Below are 22,125 nucleotides of genomic sequence, written 5' to 3'. Positions count from 1 at the left end.
CAAATAAGACGACAGAGTTACTAGCTAGTACTGCATTTCACAAGCGTGTAACAAGTAGTGACCTCAACAAAGAGCTTCCTCAGCTGAGAACAGCCGCAGATCCTGAGGAATCCATAAATGTCGGAGAGCATGACGGTCCCCATTGCATACATGAGCAGCTGCAGCTCTCTCAAATTCTGCAGGTTGCTCAAGTTAGCCAACTTGGGCTGGAGACTTTCCCTGGAATGCAGGATAGACACAATCTACAGAGCAAAAGTAACAAGAAATTAAACTTTGTCAGTTGGTGGCATTGGGATGACACAACCAAAAATGGAATCTGATGGAGTGAAGATAGGCACAAACCCGGAGAGCATTGCTGCATACGGTGAGGACGGTGAGGTTGGAGAGATTTGGGAGCGCATCAATCCAGTTGTGCAACCGCCAGCCAACTCCCGGCCTCGGGAAGGAGATGTAGAGGTCCCCAAAGCATGTGTGAGGGAGGGCCACGAACCTGAGGTAGTCGCCTCTGTAGTGGAAGGAACGGAGGCCTATATGGAGGTGCCGAGGAAAGGTGAATTTGTTTGAGCACATGTGGCTTGGTGCACTAACGCTTTCTTGCATGAATTTGGAAAACGGAAACAATGAGATATATAATCGAAAAACATAAGAAACTTATTTCAAAGCAGAAATTTAGTACCTGCATCAAAGTTAAGTTGCTACATGGGAGTAGCATGTGGTGTGATCGCGGAGGTATACCATGAGCCAAATAGCCAATGCTTTGAGTTTCTTTGTTTCTTTCTCTTTTTTGAAAGGAAATAAATACTTCAAGTTTCGTACTAATTAAACTGTCGTTCAGTAATCATGAAATGGACATTACCGTATGGATAATTAAACTGTCGTTCAGTAGCTTCCTAGAATTCCAAGATGGGACCTACCAACTATAAACTATATTTTTCCTTTCATCAACACAGGAGCTGTGCAGAGGAGATGGACGCGGAAAAAGAGGTAGAGTGAAAATCTACTCCAGCGTACAGCAGCTCCTCCATCCCAGAACTTTTTTTTATTTTTAACCCTTTTTTTTCTTTATTTTTAAAAATAACCTCAGCGGGGTTTTATTTGCGCGGCCTAACCCTTTTGGCCGCGCCAGACCGCCTGGCGCGGCAGGAACATGCTGCCGCGCCACATGCACTGGCGCGGCAGCCCCCTGCCACGCTGGCACGGCGAGCCGCGGCGCCAGGCGGGCGCTGACGTGGGCGGGCGTTCGCCGCGCCAGCCCACCTGGCGCGGCAGGGCCAACACTTAGACCGCGCGCCGGCTCCCTTCCTCCTCCCTCCCTCCTTTCTTCCTTCTCCAGAAACGCCCGAGCCCGAAGCTCCAGCGCCGCCCCCCGCCGCCCCACCCCCAAATCCACCCAAAATCCAGCGTTTTCGGTGGGGGAAAGTAGTGGGAATCGATCCCTGCTTCGTGTGGAAGGTATTCCCCTACTTATTCTCGTGTTTTACCGTTGCATTTGGTAGATCGGAGGATATTTAGGTGACTTAGGGTTAGGTTAGTGATTTGAAATTTCAATGAAATGCAATGGTGTTTTGTGTTAGATGATACGTAGTTCATACGCAATTGAGTCTCTGCCCGCGATATTGACGTGTAGAACTTATTGATTTAAGGATATATTCATTGAATCGTATAGTGCAATGTATATGTGTATTTTTTTTAAGGATATATTCATTGAATCGTATAGTGCAATGTATATGTGTATTTTTTGTTTGCAATTTGTCCAATATATGTAATGTGTGTAGTTGATATGTCGAATATGTGCAATGTGTAGTGTATATGACATGGTGAAATGTTTGTATTTTGTAGATGGATCGTTTAGTTCGATTTTTCCATGGTGGTGTTGTGAAACAAAATGGGGAGTTAGAGAATATGAATGAGTCAATTGAAATATTTGATGGTCCTCCAAGTTTTAGTGATTTAGTTGACCGTGTAATGACGAAGTATGGATGTAGAGTGGATGAGATCAGTTTGAGAGGTCGTTTTGATTGTGGGAAAGCTAGAGCTCATTATGTTCTCATGAAGTTAGCATCCGATGCGAATTGGAAGCACTATAAGGATGTTGTGCACGAAGCTAATGTTGCATGTTTGGAGGTTATAGTTGAAATTGTTCGTATGCCTGGCCCAAATGTTGTCATGAGGGAGGAAGTGACGGTAGTGAACCATAATGGTACCCAGGAGTCAGAAATGTTGCATCACGTGTTAGGTGAAACAGAACGTGATTTTGACTTGGCTATTGCCAATGATGATTTTCCCAATAACATTTTTGAGAGGGATGAAGCAAATATAGATGTTGATAATGTCTCTATGGGTTCCGAAGATTGTGAATTGGAGGAAGATGGGGTAGTAGGTGAGGAGGTAGAGGAGGAATCACTATTTGAGAGTGGTGGGCATGAATATGAGAACGTCGGGGTAGAAAATGAAGAGGATGGACTGCAATTTGACACCGCAACCGTACATGATGTAGAAGGCATTCGTCGTATGGACGATTGTTTTTCTTACACCCAGTGTGAGTTGCGGATGTTAAAAGAACGTGATGTCGAACTGCCATCCGTTCCCAATGATAAGGACATAAGTATGGTTCACAAAGCAATATGTGAATCTAGTATGGTGAATGCCGAAGGGACGTCCATTGGTGAGAGTCCAGTGATTAAGAAGGGGATGAAGTTCAATAGTCTTGAGGAGCTGAAGTTTTTCTTGGCTGACTACGCGGTGAGGTTACATAGACCTTTTAGCGTAGTTCACTCTGACAAGAACTTAAGATACAATGTGATGTGCAAGCAAGGATGCCATTGGCGTGTATGGTCTCGGCTAATATCAAGCACCGGACAATGGAGAATTTCAAATGTTGTGCAACCGCATACTTGTCGGTCGTCACAGCCGAAGCGAGAGCATGTACAGTGCACAGCAAAGTACCTTGGACGGCGTATCCTAGGCATTATCCGTAAAGACAGCGAGACATCGGTGCCATCACTCGTGGAGTCCATCTTCATCTTTAGTGGGTACCGTGTGAAGTATTCGAAGGCTTGGCGGGCGAAGCAACACGCTGTTGCCCTGCTTTGGGGCGACTGGAAGGAGTCGTACGGCATGGTTCCTAGGGTACTCTCAGCTATAACCTACTACAATCCCGGAGTTAAATGGTGGATCGACTCATGTGGCATGATGGTTCCTGACAATGGAGTGTTGAAGCATATACTGCAAAGGGTATTTTGGTGCTTCCCTCAATGTAGTGAGGCATTTCAAAATTGCCGTCCTGTGATACTGGTGGACGGTACATTTTTGACTGGCAAGTACAATGGTACATTAATGATGGCAGTTGCTGTAGATCCAGAACAACAGATTGTGCCTCTTGCTTTTGCCTTGGTCGAGAGTGAGAATAATGAGAGTTGGTCATGGTTTATGAAACTTGTTCGAGTAAATGTTCTTGGACCTTCACGGATAGTGTGTATGATATCAGATAGGCATCATGGGCTTCTAATTTGTGCAAAGGACCACATTGATGGTTTTCCACCGCTTGTGCATAGGTGGTGCATGAGGCACTTTGCTGCCAACATGTCGCGTCGGCAGAAGAGCAATCGTGTGATTGGAAAATTGAAATTATTATGCACGGTTCATACAGAGAGAATTTCGTGAGAAGTTAGAAGATTTAGTGAAGGACTTGAACGACGACGCAAAAGAATGGTTGAAGGGTGAAATGGGGGACAAGGATAAATGGGCGCAGGCTTTCGATGAGGGAGGGATGCGGTGGGGTATTATGACCACGAACTTCTCGGAATCACTCAACGGAGTTTTCAAAGGCATCCGAAGTAGGCCCGTCGCTGGAATTATTGAATACACATTCGAAAAATGCAACGCCTACTTTGTGAACCGATGGGGAAAGGCACGTGACATGTTAGATCAAGGCTATAGAATTGGGCAAGTTGCAGATAATTATTTATCAGAGGCTGAGCTTAGATCCGTGCACCACTTAGCAGAACCGTTCGGGCCAGAAAGGATGGTGTATTCTATAAGAAGTTACGGTACGACTAACATTGGGGGTGAGAGTCATGGAGGTCGACACTATAGAGTGGATCTGCACGAAGTTTCGTGCACCTGCAATGTTCCTCAATTGTTGCACCTTCCATGTTCACACTTCATTACAGCTTGCAAGGCAAGAGGTCTTAACTTTGAAAGCCCCATGTACATGTCACCGTTGTACTCTAGGGAGCACACCATCAAAATTTGGGAATCAAGCTTTCAACCTTACCTAGATCCGTCACAATGGCCGGCATATGAAGGGGTAGGGTACGTGCCTAACCCCAGTTTAATGAGAAATAAAGTAGGAAGGCGGCAGAAGAAGCGTTTCACAGGCGAGATGGACGTGTCGGAAGGGAGGCTTTCTGCAGATTATGATACTGGTGATTTTGATATTGACAAGTCGGAAAATCGTTGCTCCAAGTGCCACAAGATCATCAGGAATTGCACATGCCGCAGTAGAAAATCAAAAGGCACTAAATCTAGACCGAGCAGTAATAGGCCGCGTACTTCGAACAATTGGGTATGCGCGTTGCTTGTATTATGCGTGGCTATTATTTTATCTTTTTTATAGTAGTACATTATCATATTTTCCGTACTTATCATGTAATGAAGCTTTTTACTAACGATCATTTATGTTGTTTCTTTAGGATGGCGGCCCCGGGTACCCTCTTCTTGAGGCTGCTTACGACTTGCACCACCGTGCCCACCACCTCGCGGACATGAATGAGGTATAACAATGGTTGCTAATTTTTGCTGATGAATGCATACCTTAGGATGAGAATTGCAAGATTTTCGTATGAAATGTTCTTATAAATTAATTAAGGATGTGCCTATTGTTACTATTCGCTTGTGTAGAGTGTAAACAATTTCATACTGCAAATGTCATTTGTATCATATTTGTGTTACTTACCACTTTAGAAGCCCGTTATTCACAATTGGATTGACTTCTCATTTTGGTAATAATCTTATAATGTTTTGCAGAATTTGACACCACTCAGGGCTAGGGTGCACTCACCACTTAGGTGGGATGAGCGGTACGCCCAGTACCTGCAGAGAGCAGGTTTCTTGGATATCGCTGTTCAGGTCGTGGGGGGTCTCCCTCCAATGGACGGACCACTGTTGACCGCTATGGTCGACAGGTGGCGTCCGGAGACTCACACGTTCCACATGCCCTTCGGAGAAATGACCATCACAATGCAGGATGCGGCTATGATACTCAGCCTTCCACTGCATGGGCTGCCAGTGACAGGTATTATCCAGAATGAGAATTGGCGTGATATGGTCGAGATGCATATTGGGATTAGGCCGCCAGAGCCAGAGGGCGGAGATAGCTCGAAGAAGACGTCCGGTGTTAGCTCGGCATGGTTGAGGGAGCACTTCGAGGTGTGTCCTCCGGGAGCAAATGACGAGGTCGTGCAGCGCTTTGCTCGAGTGTGGCTATGGCACTTTGTCAGTACATTCCTCCTTCCAGATGCAGCTGGGAACACAGTATCATGGATGGTTCTCCCCATTCTAGGTCAAGTTTGGGAAAACATAGCCACTTACAGTTGGGGCTCAGCGGCTCTTGCCTGGCTGTACAGACAGTTATGTGAGGCTTGCCGGCGCACAGCGAGAGATTCTAATGTTGGAGGGTGCACTTATATGCTCCAGATATGGATTTGGGAGCGAATGCCCGTGGGTCGACCTTCCCGCCTCCGTGTCGATGTAAGTCACAACGGCTAATTCCTTTTTCTACGTTAATGTTCGAAAAACTATTGTATCATGTGACCAATTGGACTTACTTGCAATTTCAGCCATGGCATCGAGACGATGCTCTTCCCACGTTCTATCACGTGTGGAAGCATGTGCGGCCCGTTCGTGGCAATCCGGATAGGCACTACAGGGCCTACACGAACGAGTTTGATGTTCTCACGCAGTACCAGGTAATTTGGTAACCATAATAGTTTTTTAAGCTAACTTGCGTATAATGGTAGATGAAATAAGTATTGCGTGAAAATTTTTGAAGGTGGAATGGAAACCGTATGACCGTCAGCAGCTTAGCGAGATCGTCTTTTCACCGACGTGCTACAGAGACAGAGAGCTGTGGAGGTGCATGACCCCAATGATACTGTACTACGTGGTAGAGTTTCATATGCCGCATAGGGTGATGCGGCAGTTTGGGAGGATGCAACCGTGCCCTCCTTTGGAATTATCGACTTCGCAGCAGCTGCACAGGTACGCAGGAATAAATAACTATTGGAGGGTATTCAATTAACGCAATTAACGTGTTATACTAATACTTCACTAATTTCTGATGCAGTATCGACCGCAGAAAGCGGTACAAGGAAAATGATTGGAGGGTGAAGCATGACCGGTACATCCACATGTGGCAGAACAAGGAAGGATGCGATCCTGAAGGTGGACCGTACTGGCGACCCAACAATGAGTACATAAGATGGTACTGTACTTCGACGAGAACCAAAGTGAAACCATCTTGGACTAATGTGCCCATTGAGGATGCACCGTCTGATGATGACGCTGACATAGCTGACGCGTACGTCACCGTGACACGCCATGGGACACAGCCTGAGCGTGCACCTCTCCACGACTACATGGTAAGCTTTCGGTTTGTAATTATAGTATCGTCACATTGATCACTTATGGAATGAAAACTACTGCGTGCAGGGGCAGCAGCTTGCAAGGCTCTCTAACGAGGCGGGCGTGATTATGGAGCACGCTGTTGGGGAAGGTGATAGTCTGCTTCGTGCTTTTGCAGAGGTAGAAGCCCAAACAAATTTTCACTTATACTCGTACTATCTTTGTAACCATCAATAACATAGTCGTGAATATATGGCAAAGGGTTCGTAAAAGTTGCAGGCGAATGGCGCAGAGGATGAACTGCATGACATCCTCAGATGCGCACGACGGGGCCAATGTCCAGGGTACTTCTTCAGGATCACGTCGGACTGCATTGGTGACTACCCCCAGGGCTGCAACACCGTCCACTGCGGCAGGTCCTAGCAGGAGATCGCGAGGTAAGGAACCCGCATCCCCTCAGGAAAGCGAGGACTCGGAAGGTGAGCAGTCTGAGGATGATGACCCTACGTATGGTGAGGAACTCGAGATTTCTCACGATGCTCCACCTGTGACTCAGACGCAGGGAGAGTCCAGCCAGGTATATTCAGAAGTTCCTCCAGTTTCAATTATACATTTTAATGTTCGCTCCCGAAGTGTCATACAAATTTTATGATTTGTGTCCAATTATTCAATAGGAACCTGCAACTCATACCCGGTTGCCACGCCGACGTCGTCGTTCCCGGGACCACACCGACGTTGGCAGCGCCAATGTGCTGCCCACGCATCCAAGGAGGGAGCGTCGCCCAAGAGATCCTTTTAGCCCTCCGGATGAGCGGCGGTCACGCCACTGAACCTATCATGTGCCCAATTATTCCATGTCACGTTTATTCATGTCACATTTGTAAAAGACTAAGTTGGTAAAAGACTAAGCATGTTAGGTTAATTCATGTCACGTTTGTAAAAGACTAAGTTGGTTGTTACGTTTTTTTATGTCCGTACAATGTTATATGTTTGCTCCATGATGTACTTGTATTTCGTGTATTTTTCCGTAAATGTTTAGCACAAAAATACGTTTCGGATTGTGCAGCGCGCTCCTGATGCCCCACCCCCCTGGGCTGAAACCTAATGAAAGTTTACTAAAATTGGCTCGGCCGCGCACCCTTGCCGCCACCACCCCCCGGCGAAACCTACTGAAATTGGGTTGCATTTGGCGCGGCAGCTCACCCCTGCCGCGCCAGGCCGCCTGGCGCGGCAAGGCCGGCCTCCTACCCGGCGAAACCTACTGAAAGTAGGTTGCGTTTGCCGCGGCAGCCCAGCCCTGCCGCGCCAGGCCGCCTGGCGCGGCAAGGCCGGCCCCCTCGGCGCAACCTACTGAAAGTAGGTTGCGTTTGGCGCGGCAGCTCAGCCCTGCCGCGCCAGGCCGCCTGGCGCGGCAAGGCCGGCCTCCTACCCGGCGAAACCTACTGAAAGTAGGTTGCGTTTGGCGCGACAGCTCAGCCTTGCCGCGCCAGGCCTCCTAGCGCGGCACGACACAACCTACTGAAAGTAGATTTCAGTAGATTTTCGAGTATTTATCTAAAGGAAGGAACAAACGAGAATAAGAGAAAATTGCTTCTAATTTGTTTTATCCAAGTGAGATATATGGTATAATATTCTTCCATTTTTATATGAAAGGCCTTTTTTTTATTTCTCTATTCCACTCCATTTAGATCTAAGAAAGAACCCAATACAATGAAATTCCACTAGTATACAAAGAGATAAATAGATACAAACAAAAGGTCTCAAACCTTGTTATAGAATTTGTGTTTCAAAGAAAAGAAATATCATATATATTCAGCGAATGAAATAGAGTCGGCGAATAAAGCGGATTCATTAACAACTCAATTTACAGATCAAAAATGAAAAAAAAAGAAAGCATTGCCTTCTTTCCTATACCTTATTCCTTCCGGGTCGGGAAGATGCATGGAGATTGACTACGGTGATCCGTGGACAGGAGGTCAGGAAAACAGCACGCCAAAACCACAAGAAGCCAGTCATGTCACGGCAAACTTTGATGCGTCTGAACATAGTTCTCTCGGAAATGAAAATAGTTTTTGACAACTAATTATAGTTCCCAGAATAAACATAAACATAATGTTCTACATAGTTTTCAGAGAAACATGATCCAGCTACATCAACACGTTCATCTAGTCCGAGTCACCTTCATATAGTAACTCGTCGTCATCATCATCATCATCAACATCTCCGGCAACAACAACTCCCTTGCCTTTCTTATCGACATTAACCTTACCAACAGGTAAATCGGCAACAAGAGCCTTCATCGTCTCCATCTGTGCCTCTTCCGCTTTTTGTTGTAACTCTTCCATTTCAAGCCTTCTTTTTCTTGCCGCTTTTTGTTGCAAATATTGTTCCCATGAACCCTCAGGATATTTCACATTCGGATCAACCACATAACCTAAGCGATCTCTTTCCTCCATCAACCTTTGTTTCTCCAACTCCCTCTCCTCCTGCAACTTCCTCCTATTTTCTCTCTTCTCATTTTCAGTTAGAGGTCGTGGATACTTGGATCTATTTTGCCTCCAATACTTAATAATAGTTTCCCTTGCATAAAGTCCATTAGGTTTCACTCCAGTCTCATGCACCATATCTTGATATATTTTTCCCCAAAGCAAGTCGTCGTCAGGAATAGGCACATCATACTTCTTCCTAATCTTTTCTTTAATTTCTTGTTGTTTCCTTAACTTCCATGGTTCCGATGTATTTCCCAACTTTAATAACAAATCATATCGACCACAAAAATCTTCCCAATCACATGTCCTTCCCTCCTGCAACAACAATTCAATATTCTTACAAATTTGAATCAAGTTACAACCTTCATAAAACATAAGAGACGAGTAGTTACTAACCCAGTAATCGCCATGTGCATTTCCACAGAACGAACCATATCCAAGTTCAGAAGGCACCACACCTTCTGTTGCCAATATACCACACTTGCATCTATCACTAGGAGAGGACACACATGGCCACGGTGCATTTTCACTTTCAAACTCCCGCACTTCCTCCTCTGTTGGCCACATTGCCATTGGGCCGTATATATACTCATTGAAATCACACAACGGCCACCCATCCTGCAAAAAACCCATGACGTGAACTACTCATATGTAAAGTAACTACAAAACGCTGCTCCAACTACCAAGCAATAACATCAAGTTAAAGTATGAACAATATACTGCAAAATTATAACTGCTAGCTAAACGACATACTAATATTCTCGTAATATACTTACATGAGTCTTTAGGGAGCATCGAAAGAATGGAGTAAACTTAGGTGGATCCCCTAAGTTAGGACGCATAAGCTTAGCAGGAACACCACACTTGCACATGGGAGGATCCCTCACACGCCTACAAGCAGCCTCCTGCTTCTCCTCATCGGTCATCCTAGGTGGGTTTGGTGGAGGAGGAACCCAACGCCTAAACTTATGGTATGGTTTAAGCTCTGTGCTATGATATGGGAATAGGCGGATCCTAGGATCATATTTGTCGGGTCCATCGATCCACTGAAAGAAATCGCAAGGTGCGGCAGGCAATGGATCAAAAGTCCATTTGCATACATAGAAGGCTCTTCCGGCTGTCTTTGGATGCCTTGATTGTATTCAGAACCAAACGACGCCATCTCACCTGGAAATCAAGTGCAACAAATTTAATACACAAATAAACTTTACACACGTAATCCATACTAGCTATATACATCATTTTGATAAAATGTAAACACTCGATCTACAAAATACAAACACTGAAACAAAAATGAGAGTAATTAATTGAACATATAAAAAAAATACATGTCATGTAAACCACACAATTGGATGAATATATACCTAAATCGAAGCATTCAACAAGTTCTACACGTCAATATCGCGGGCAGAGACTCAATTGCGTATGAACTACGTATCATCTAACACAAAATACCATTGCATTTCATTAAAATTTCAAATCACTAACCTAACCCTAAGTCACATAAACATCCTCCGATCTACCAAATGCAACGGTAAAACACGAGAATAAGTAGGGGAATACCTTCCACACGAAGCAGGGATCGATTCCCACTACTTTCCCCCACCAAAAACGCCGGATTTTTGGTGGATTTGGGGGTGGGGTGGCGGGGGCCGGCGCTGCAAGGTGCTGCTGTGTGGTGTGTCTGGAGGAGGAAGAAAGGAGGGAGGGAGGAGGAAGGGAGCCGGCGCGCGGTCTAAGTGTTGGCCCTGCCGCGCCAGGCGGGCTGGCGCGGCGAACGCCCGCCCACGTCAGCGCCCGCCTGGCGCCGGCCTGGCGCCGCGGCAGGCGGGCGCTGACGCCGCGGCTCGCCACGCCAGCGTGGCAGGGGTCTGCCGCGCCAGTGCATGTGGCGCGGCAGCATGTTCCTGCCGCGCCAGGCGGTCTGGCGCGGCCAAAAGGGTTAGGCCGCGCAAATAAACCCCCGCTGAGGTTATTTTTATAAATAAAGAAAAAAAAGGGTTAAAAATAAAAAAAAAGTTCTCCATCCCATCCTCTCTCCTGCTAGCACCAACTAAAACTACACGCTGGAGCTGCTCTTACACGGGGGGTAGCTATGGAGGTGTAACCGTTGCTTCAGTACACATCGGGCCTGACTTCCAAACAAGATCAGGTGCAGGAGTTGGGCTGAACGGCAGCTTGGAATTACGGGCAAATGGCCAACCCAAAAGCCATCGCCTTTGGCAAGTCTCGTCGTCAGCCGTCAGCCGACGGCAATGTGGAAGCGGCCAACCACCAAACCAACACCACCCCAGTCAAGACAACGAACAGGAGCAAAGCCTGAAGCCGTGTCGCGGACTAGCACGCACGCGATCCGCCCGTGCGCCCGTGCGCCGAGCCCTCAGCTCCCTGGGCTCTGGCCCCTGCCCCCGCCGCCGCCGCCGCCGCGAGGCTTTTGTTCGGGCGCGGCGCGTGGATTTCGGCTGGTTCTCTTTTCCACCCATCCGCGCCGCGCGGCACGGGCGCGCCGGCCTCGCCATAAAACCCATCAGCCAAGCGCCGGCGCGCATCCCGTTCTCCGCCCCCTCCCCCCGATAAACACCGCCAGCTCAGCCCTCTTGCTCGCTTCGCCCTTCCCGCCTCCCCCACCCCGCTCCGCCGCGTCTAGTTCTAGTAGTAGTTGTCCCCGCCTCGGTTCGACGTCTCCGAGGAGGAGCAACCCAACCACCGAGCCACACGACAACCGCCAGCAACCAACCTCCGCGCGTACGGGCGGTTCCCGACTCCCCATGCGGTTGCCGCCGTGGGCGGCGACGGCGGCGCAGCGGCATTCGCGATCATCGCAGGGAGGACGGCGGCGATGGGCCTCGTCGGCGGCGTCCTCGGCTTCTGCGTCGGCCTCCCCATCGGCCTCGCCGCCGCCTACTTCCTCTACCTCCGCTACTTCGCCGCTCGCCGCCTCCAGGTGAGCATCCTCCTCCAGTCCTCCCACGTTCCGCTGCTGCATTAGTTTGAAACTTTGAATTGATCGCGCCGTGAGAATCGATTGATCGTGTGTTGGTTAATTTGATGCACGCTCCGTGCTTAGTGGGTGCACGTACGCATCGGCTAGGATCATTGCTCGATCGTCAGCCACAAAATCAGTCATGCACTCACTCACTCATCATCAGCACGATGGGTCCCCAGAATCGAGGCTGCACACGCAAGCAGAAGCAGCCATCGACTCCGCTGCCGGTCCCCCACATATTATTGGGGAAAAGATTTGATCGGGATGTTTGGTTCCTGTTGGTTAATTAATTAGCTTCGGCCTCTTGGAGAAGAAATGGCGACCAAGCACGTAGTAGTAAGTTGTTGGCTTGTTCTACGCTACGCGAGACGTGGGGAAGATTGTGCCTGAGGTTGGGGTTGGGGAAGATCTGATTGGGATGTTTGGAATTCCTATCGGTTATCTTATAGGGTGTTTGGTTCAACCTGCTTATTTTTAGCACATGTCACATCGAATATTTAGCACCTGTTACATCAAATGTTTAGATACTAATTAGGAGTATTAAATATAGACTATTTACAAAACCCATTACACAGATGGAGGCTAAAAGGCGAGACGAATCTATTAAGCCTAATTAGTCCATGATTTGACAGTGTGCTGCTACAGTAAACATTTGCTAATGATGGATTAATTAGACTTAATAGATTCGTCTCGCCTCGCCGTTTAGCCTCCATCTGTGTAATGGGTTTTATAATTAACTCATATTTAGTCCTCCTAATTAGCCTCCAAATATTCAATGTGATACGGACTAACTTTAGTTCGAGGAATCAAACACCCCCTAATTCACGTCTTGAAGCTTGGAGGAAAAACACCCCCTAATTCACCGACCAAGCACTTTCGTGCTGAGTTGCTAGAGCTTATTCTATATTTCTGTACACGATGCGGCGTTGGGAAGAAGATCGTGCCGTGTGGTCCTCGAAAGCCCATGTCAGATTGCCTCACCTGGAGCAAATTTCAGTCATGCCCGATCGAGACGCCTCTTGAGTCTTTGGTTGTCCAGTAGGTTCCTTTGAGAAATAGTTGGCCAGCTGAAAGGACTTTTCCAGCTTTGAATGGCCTGCCGAATCGATTGCGTATCTGATTCTGGTTCGTCTTGCTGTTATGCTTCCCAAGTGGCAACTTGCACGAACGGGTTTATACCAGCTAGATGCGTGCTTTCCGATTACAAAACTGCTGCTCAGGAGGTTTCAGCAAATTATGATGGGATTATTTTGAGCTACAGTGACGACGGTATTGATTTCACCTGGGGTTATGCATCTGTGTCTACGTGGGACAATGCCGATACCACAGATTTCAAGAAGGACGTGCCAAGTCTGTAACAATAAGATATTATGTTTGCATTTGTTTAGGGCTTATTTAGTTGTCCAATTTTGGGGTGCCAAAATTACTGTAGCAATACTGTAGCGTTTCGTTTGTATTTGTGAATTATTGTCCAAATATTGACTAATTAGGCTCAAAATATTCGTCTCACAAAGTACAACAAAACTGTGCAATTAGTTTTTAATTTCGTCTACATTCAGTACTCCATGCATGTACCGCAAGTTTAATATGATGGGGAATCTTCTTTTTACATAGTGTCAAAGTTGGGATTTGGAGTGAACTAAACATGACCTTAGTGTGGTTGCCAGTTTGAAACGGGATTAGTGCAGATGGATACATTGTATCACCGGATGCTTAGCGATGTAAACGATGCTTTTCTTCCATTGTTGTCTAATGTGCTTGGAATCATTTCCTTGGAAGGGCATCATGGTCAGAGCTAAGTTACAGGTGGTTTCACCGGTTAGCCCATAGGAACGAAAAGGACATGGTTGAATATGATGGAAACATAATCCAACTTGGAAATTTACTAAATCATATACCTGCCGTACTATTCTAAAGTCTTTCTACTAAGATTAAAATGACATTTGGATATCTTAGCTCATAAGAAAAGAAAGGATCAGATCCACAATGTTAAGTAAAGAAAAGTCATAACCATCGTTTTCAAAACATGAGTTATCAAAAGATAGCTTTGACGTAGTAATAACTAAATCAAACTGAAACCATGAAATGCTACCCCCACCCCCACCCCCGCGCCTTTTTTTTGCAGAAAAGTTTGAAATTCGAATCTTTAACTAGTGGTAATAACTAGTTTATTCGTTAACAAAAAAAACTGAACTTGCATACAAAAAACGTAATCTGAATTTTTGAAACTCTTGAACCTGACTTTTTTTCTTTCATAATTTTTTTACCTGGTTATAGCAGGCAACACTATTACAAATTTAAATTCCCATAGAGGTTGATATTTATGGTAATTCTCTATCTCTATTAATAATTTTGCATTGTGATCGTGATCTGATTATTCATGATTGACTTCACAGGATCCTGTCATTAGACCTTTACGGGATTTAGATTCTGAGACCCTGCAGACAACAATACCAGATATTCCATTATGGGTGAAGAGCCCAGACTATGAGCGGGTGAGTATTTGTTGCACTGCTATAGTACTATTCCAATGATTTATTCTCTGTTTCTTCAGCAAACGTTCGTAATATATCAGTCTCTGTTTGTTGTCAACATAGCAACAAACAATGGATATGTGAGCTTCAAATTAATGTGACAAATATTTCTGTATATTGCTTTATTTATTCTTTTGGAAAGTCACCAACTCTACAAGTATTCCCACTTAATAAGGATATGTGAGCTATCAATCACCCAATTTGAGAAATGAGGTTTAGAAAGTGTGTCATGTTATGCCAGTGAGCATTTCTATTATCATTATGAGAGTGTTCTTGTAGCAAGGTGGTAAGCCACCTACTTGTTAGCGTGAAGACATCTCACTGTGTGCCACTTTCAGCATGGTCCTGGCCTCCTGGGCAGCCATGATGTCTCTTTCAGTGAAGCCTCTGGTCGACCTTAGATGCAATGCCTTGGTGGGCTGTCTTCTCCCACGGCTCAAGTTTTTTATTATTATTATTGTAGAATGTGGATGATGGGATCGTGTTACTCACTCATGTTAGCTTGGGTATCTTCAGAAAGATAGTACATACTCCCCCATCCCAAATTGTAGGTCATTTTGGCTTTTCTAGATGCATAGATTTTCGTATGCACCTAAATTTAGTGTAAGTCTAGATACATACAAACATCTATGAACCTAGAAAACCCAAAACGACCTACAGTTTGAAACGAAGGGAGTATTTTCTTAAATCCTTGACGAGGCAGATAAGAAAATTAGTTATTTGATGTTCGACTAGCATGGTTCAATTTTTTTACAGACATTCAAAATATTATTATAAATATTTACGAATGTTTTTTTATTGGAAGATGGTGTTACAAATGGTCAAACACAATATTTCATGATTGAAGGGATAATTTAGGACCACCTACTGTTTTGCAGATTGACTGGATGAACAAGTTCATTTTTGACATGTGGCCTTTCTTGGATAAGGTTATTTCAACTTTCATCTGGCCTATTTGGTACAAATTTAGTGTGTTATTAATGGCAACATCATTGTGGTGCTGTACAAATTTTAGTAAGGAAGCACGGTTATCCAGAATAATGTTCTTTGGCTTTCTTGTACAGGCAATATGCAACAATATAAAACGTGCAACAAGACCAATATTTGATCAATATGTCGGGAAGTATGGTATAGAATCAATTGAATATGAACAATTGACACTTGGGTCTCTTCCACCTACATTTCAAGGTCCGTAATTTCTCCTAAAGACCAGTGATACAGCAACATTGTCTAAACAGTGATTATCATTACTATACCGCCGACAAACTCTATTGTTATATAACTCAAGTATGCAATACGAACAGACTGAATTGGTACTGAAGTTTAAAGTCTAGTTAATTAAAATGGTGCTTAACTAATTCTGATTTAGTGCAGAATTTCTTACAAGTCTCTTGAAGGAAAGTAGTCCTAGAATTTAAAGCTAGGGCATTCATTCCGACTTCTACCGTGATGCATTGTAGTAGAACTATAGTTTGAAATGATTCTTTGTTTACTTGACATCCAACTTGGCAACTTGTATTGGCTTTCATTTGGACATCTTCCCCATACTTCTACTTGTCTACAACAGGTATTAAAGTCTACGAAATGCGAGAAAAAGAATTGGTAATTGAGCCTGTGATTCGGTGGGCTAGCATCATGAGTGTCATCGTAAATGTGAAGGTGCATTCTTTCAAAGTGTCTGCTCAGGTTTGCTTTGTTCCTGGCTGCATTGTACAGACAAGGCTTGGTAGTCCACAGTCGTGATCATATTGCCATTTTCAGCTTGAAGATCTACATATAATGCTAACACCACGTGTTACTCTGAAGCCGCTTGTGCCGAGCTTTCCCTGCTTTTCTAACTTGTGTGTTTCACTAATGGAGAAGGTATAAATATGTTTGCTGGTCTGCACTTAATTTCATTAAAGAAAAGTAGAATACTAACAAAGTCTTATGGATACAGCCACGCATAGATTTTGGATTCAAATTGTTTGGGGGAGATGTCATGGCAATACCGGGCTTGTATCAGTATGTTCAGGTAGTTTACTGCTCGTCTGCCTTGGATAAAAAAAATTACCCAAAGTCTTGAATCATGATATACTATGTTCTCCTGGAATTATTAAGCATCTGTTGTGTTTCTCACAGGATCAAATATCAAAGCAAATCTCAATTCTGTATCACTGGCCTAAGGTCATACAGATTCCAATCTTAGATGGAGCAAGGTGAAATTCTCTAGCAATTTTTTAACTCCCATAATCAAGTTGCATCAAGCCATCCTGCTTTCAACAAGATAAACATCAATCCGAGCCCCCTGATTATATTTATTTACGTGCATATGATACTACGGTATTCCACATAATATTTTCTTAAAACATAAAGTCCACATATAATTTGGTGATAAGATTATCTGTACAAGAGGGAAAATTAATCATTAAAACTGCTTCTAGTAAAAATCCTTGTGGTTCTGCTTATAGTATGACTATTGTATGAACCATATTGCAGTGGCGCTACAAAGAAGCCTGTTGGAATCTTACATGTGAAGGTAATTAGAGCCATGAATCTTCTCAAGATGGACTTGCTGGGAAAATCTGATCCCTATGTCAAGATGCGCCTGAGTGGTGAAAGACTGCCCTCAAAGAAAACAACTGTTAAGATGAGCAACCTGAATCCTGAATGGAATGAACACTTCAAGTTCATAGTAAAGGATCCAGGCACGCAACTACTTGAGCTCCACATGTTTGATTGGGAAAAGGTTTCTTGCTGTATGCAACTTATCATCCTTGTTTTCTACTTCCGATACCATCATAACCCTCATTTTTTATACAATCATATACTTTTCCTGGATTGCATTGGAAGAAGAGACACCAATTAATCACCTTCCTGTTGCTGATTGTGCAGGTTAAAATGCATGATAAATTGGGTATGCAAGTAATTCCGCTCCGTTTGCTTACTCCTTATGAGAGCAGGTTATTCACACTCGACCTTGTTCGAAGCATGAACCCAAATGATCCACATAACAAGAAGAACAGAGGAAAGCTCGTTGTTGAGTTGACTTTTGATCCCTTCAGAGAAGACAGCACGGCCAGTGTGGCTTCAGATGGTGAAGGTATCGCCAGTGCAAGAAGGGAAGCGGACGGTGATTCCAGTGGTGGGGTGTTGTTGGTTTCTGTAGAAAATGCAGAAGATGTCGAAGGGAAGCGGCACACTAATCCATATGCTGAGGTTCTTTTCAGGGGAGAACGGAAGAAAACAAAGGTAACACTTTTAAATTCCTTTCCTGTAGCAATGCTCATTCATTTTTCAAATGTGTACCACCAAACATAACAAAGCCCTCTTCTTAAGTTCAGTGACATTTTTTACATGTTTTAGTTACAGTTTGGGATTAAGCCTACGTTACCATGACAATTTAACCCTATTGAGAGACTTTTGTCTTTATTGGTTTTTGCTTTTCATTTTTATAGCCAGGTGAATTGAACTATATGTAATTTGGTAACAATGTCTGAGCTTAGAAGTGATAGGTCCAGACTCCTGAGTATGCATGTCCAGGTTCTTGACCTGCTAGGCTAAAGTTGTGGAAAGCTTATTGAGCAGAAAGGTTTAGAATGATAGGTGTCTCAGTGCATCCTATAGTTCCATTTGGAGAACTGATCCAGAATTTCACTAGCATAACAATACTTGCCCCTGCTTCCGCAAGGACATTGCCACATTGGTGCAGTTCATTCTACCATGACTATCATCTGAACAGAAACTTGCATCATAACCATTTGGGTCAAAGGTGGCACATAAAAGGACTGGAACAGCAAACTAGTCATAACCATCTGAAACTGTCCATACCTCACATTTGCATCCTAGTGGTTTTACTCTAATTTTTTTGCATGAAATCCACCAACCAAAATCCGTACCATAGCAACATCATCTTCATTGTGCTATGTACATTTGCTGCTGCAGGTGATAAGGAAGACGAGAGATCCAAGATGGAGCGAGGAGTTCCAGTTCATGTTGGACGAGCCTCCTGTGGAAGACAAGATCCACATTGAAGTTAAAAGCAAACGCCGCGGACTTCCTTACCCCAACAAGGCAAGTACTGCTCATTACCTTGCCTTCAGGTCGCAGCAGCCTCTATTGATGTCATAACGCAAAATGCTTGATCTCTCAATCTTTCAGGAATCCCTGGGGCATGTGAATATAAACCTTGTGGACGTGGTGAACAATGGCCGAATCAACGAGAAATACCACCTGATCAACTCAAGGAACGGGATGATACAAGTCGAGATCAAATGGAGCACGGTGTGACCACCACTCTTTGTGCTTTGTATTGTAACTTCAGTTCCTGTATGTCCCATTTGGCCCTGTTAGCTTATGTTGTAACATCAATGGACAGTGGAGATGCGTGTGACTTGCTTATAAGTTGTAACATATAAAAAGCACCGGCTTTGCTCAAAATCTCCTGGATCAAGCTAGCCCATCAGGGTTTGTTTGGTTGCTTGTGTTGAGCACCGTTGGTGAGTAATAAATGCTCAACTAGTCGAACGCTACCATCACAAGAATAAAAGCCTTACCTGCTGCACCTATTTCAAAATGTAAGGGCATGTTTGGATACACACTCATAATCTTTAGAACTTCACTTTTAGTCCACTTTTAGGACTTGTGCATCCAAACATATGTCATAAAAGTGCATTCATAATGTTTAGGAGTGCTCTTTTCATTAGGAGGACCAAACCATCATAATGGGTCATTTTTCTCCTAAAAGTGGTCCCCAACCCATCATTTACCCCTCTTGCCCCTCCCTTCTCTCTCCACGGCGCTAGAAACGGAGCAGGGATGGAGTAATTAGGGGTACAAAAGTCATTTCCCCTCTAACATCCTAAAGATTATGATTCCATCCAAACAGCCCACTCATAAATTTTAGGACTACCAATTTCTAGCTCCTAAACTTTATGAGTGTCCTAAAGTTTATGAGGGTGTATCCAAACAGGCCCTAAGACGCGGTCTGACTTGTGTAGTTGTGGTCTCACAGACTAAAGTAAAGTTTGCTTTAATTTATCTTAAATTGCATTACTGATGGCAAAAATTATAATATATGTAAATATGAATTCGGTGGTACTAATCCCATATCACAAAATCTGCAAATTGTTGGGCTAGTTGTTGGTAAAAGCCATGAAGTTTGAACCCTGAACTGCATGCACGTCTTATAGAAATCTACAAAGAAATGAAGATAACCCACTACAATCTACAGGTTTACAACAATCAACTCTAGTAGAAAAAGTCAGACCAGATTACCAGACATACCCTACAAGGCTACAACTGGGATGCAGTGGCACAACTTCCAGCTACTAGCAAACCCAATACATGGAGCAGCAAACAACTCGCAGTAGAAAATTAGATAGAAGAAGCGAGCACACCATTTCTTTCTGGAATAGACGCTAGGTTTTTGACTTTTTTCACTTTTTTCTAGCTAATCTAGCATCACTTTTCACTTAACATTATGTAATTATACAGAGAATCAACTTTAGGCATACAACTACACGAGTCACCAAGTGATATAAATACTCTTGGGTACATAAAGACACAATAAATTGCATCATATGCTTCTACGGCACACAAATCGTAAAATATCAGCGTGCACTGCTGCAAGAAATTCAGATAAACATAACAACGGAAACCAATGTATGAATGCTTGCTCCTCAACAAGCCACCAAATACAAAATTTATATGTTGATTCATCAACTATATGCAGCAAGGAACATAAACAAGTTAACATACAACACCAAGTTGGAAACAACCTTAGCCAATTCTCTTCCACCCATAGTACCGTTTTACACATTGCAATGTCTACTGAACTTTCACCAATATTCAAGTGGCACGCACACACAATAATCATGAGAAAGAAACTCTGTACCATCCTGCAAACACTCCCTGGATACAGTTGACTTCATTTGGACGCGAGTAATGTGTCAGGCTTGCGCTGCTTGCTGGGTGTGTTTGGCTTTGAACTTGGCCTAGAACCCGACGCAGTGCTTCCAGCAGTGCCAGCAGCCACAATTGTCCCAGAAGCTGCAGCAGCTGCTGCCTTTGCAGCCTTCCGTGCACTCTTGTCAAGCTCAATCAAGCTTCTGGCTGCTAAGATTGCCTGTGGCACAAGGTCATGGCATGCACGGGCGTAGACAATCCTGACAGCATCTGCAGCTGCGTCCCGCACCTCGACTGGGTTCAGCGGTGCAAGCAAGCAGTGCCCAAGAACCCTCATCACCGGCTGGAGCAGCTCCCAGGGTAGCGGCACTCTCCCCTCCTTGTCATCCTCCTCACCGCAATTTCGCCCACTGCTAGTTCCATTGATGTGCATCCTTGCCAGTTCCTTCTCCAACTCCTTCCCATTCTCAGCCTCCAATGACATTGGTGACACAGACCCCAGAGAGTCCCCCTCCTCTTCCTCCAGCTCCTTGTCATCAAGCTCAAATCGGCATTTGCAGTACTGCCCCGCCCAAGCCGCCACAGCATTGCAGGCATCCACCTTTGACGCAGCCGGCATCTGCGAAATCTTGGAGTAGTAAGCTTCAAAAGCGACCCCAATTATCCCTGCGCGCTTCGTGGACTTCACAGCGGCCTGCGGCTCCAAGGGTGGTGAGAGCACCCCCACCACGGGGGTGGCCTGCGGAGGGGGAATCGGCGGGGGCTGCGGCCGGCGTGGAGACTTGGAGCTGGGGCTGGACGCCGGCGTGTGGTACAGCGAGGGGACGGAGAGGTCCGGGACCTGGACGAGGACGGGCTTCCCCTGACGATTCTTAGCCTCAGAGGAGTAGACGGCGAGGAGCACCGCTTCGAACCCTGAGAGCGATGAGGGGAGCTCGGGCGGGAGGCGACGGAGGTAGAGCGCCGCCAGTAGGGGCAGGAACGCGAGCGCGGCGAGGCGGAGGTCGGGGTCAGCGGAGAGGAGCGTGTCGTAGAGCCAGTGGCAGGCGGGGTCGTCGGCGCCCCCGCCCGCGCGGAGGGCATCGGAGAGCGCCGAGTAGGCGGCGGGCGAGCGGAGGAGCGCGCGCGCGGGGCGGTCGGAGTCCGCCAGCGCCGCGACGTCCTGGGACGCGGCCGGGGGCAGGATGGAGGAGAGCGTCTGGATGCGGGACCGCGCCTGCGAGACCGACTCCCACCAGGACGGGGTCGGGTCCGAGGCTGAGGCGGAGGCGGAGGGGGACGGCGAGGCGGCGCCCGCGCCGGTGGAGGATGGGGAGGGAGGCATGGCGGCGACGGCGGCGGCGAAGCCGAGATGAGAATGAGATCGCTCCGCAGCTGTGGAATGGACGCTTTGGTGGTTTACGGTTTCTCGAGGGGCTCCCTCGTAAACTTGCCTGTTGGCTGGAGACAGGTAGTGTGTGGGTCATGATTGAGCTGGACGACGGCATTTATTATCTTATTAAAGCCAAATGCTGGTATGTCGAGAGGTCGGGGTTAAAAGGCCTAGCATCTGATCTTTGTAAGGTCCGGCCCCGTCCTGGTTAAAAGGCCACCATGTTAAAAGGCC

At 45.6% G+C, this 22,125-nt stretch overlaps 3 protein-coding genes across 5 annotated transcripts; 1 reads left to right on the top strand and 2 right to left on the bottom strand.

Annotated features, from left to right (window-relative positions):
• Positions 1-8,777: 8,777 nt before the first annotated feature.
• LOC140222428 (uncharacterized) lies at positions 8,778-10,224 on the bottom strand. The gene is made up of 2 exons (XM_072292960.1): positions 9,890-10,224; positions 8,778-9,731 (listed from the first exon to the last, which is right to left on the bottom strand). The coding sequence occupies exons 1-2, from the start codon at positions 10,037-10,039 to the stop codon at positions 8,790-8,792; spliced, it is 1,092 nt and encodes a 363-aa protein (XP_072149061.1). The 5' UTR covers positions 10,040-10,224; the 3' UTR covers positions 8,778-8,789.
• Positions 10,225-11,521: 1,297 nt separating this feature from the next.
• LOC117851568 (synaptotagmin-3) lies at positions 11,522-19,147 on the top strand. Of its 3 annotated transcripts, XM_034733400.2 has the most exons (13): positions 11,522-12,057; positions 14,496-14,594; positions 15,512-15,562; positions 15,698-15,821; positions 16,201-16,319; positions 16,395-16,496; positions 16,573-16,647; positions 16,755-16,831; positions 17,112-17,361; positions 17,508-17,575; positions 17,678-17,864; positions 18,558-18,686; positions 18,774-19,147. In XM_034733400.2, the coding sequence occupies exons 1-13, from the start codon at positions 11,953-11,955 to the stop codon at positions 18,900-18,902; spliced, it is 1,515 nt and encodes a 504-aa protein (XP_034589291.1). In that variant the 5' UTR covers positions 11,522-11,952; the 3' UTR covers positions 18,903-19,147. The 3 variants fall into 3 exon arrangements, with proteins under 3 accessions (XP_034589291.1, XP_034589290.1, XP_072149418.1); XM_034733399.2 differs by having other exon boundaries at positions 11,527-12,057; positions 17,508-17,864; XM_072293317.1 differs by lacking the exons at positions 11,522-12,057; positions 14,496-14,594 and having other exon boundaries at positions 15,508-15,591; positions 17,508-17,864.
• Positions 19,148-20,309: 1,162 nt separating this feature from the next.
• Positions 20,310-21,936, bottom strand: LOC117852213 (uncharacterized). The gene has a single exon (XM_034734210.2). The coding sequence runs from the start codon at positions 21,841-21,843 to the stop codon at positions 20,542-20,544; it is 1,302 nt and encodes a 433-aa protein (XP_034590101.1). The 5' UTR covers positions 21,844-21,936; the 3' UTR covers positions 20,310-20,541.
• Positions 21,937-22,125: the final 189 nt, after the last annotated feature.

The sequence above is a fragment of the Setaria viridis genome, chromosome 4, assembly GCF_005286985.2.
Source record: "Setaria viridis chromosome 4, Setaria_viridis_v4.0, whole genome shotgun sequence".
NCBI lineage: Eukaryota > Viridiplantae > Streptophyta > Magnoliopsida > Poales > Poaceae > Setaria > Setaria viridis.
This window is presented reverse-complemented; position numbering and strand designations above follow the sequence as displayed.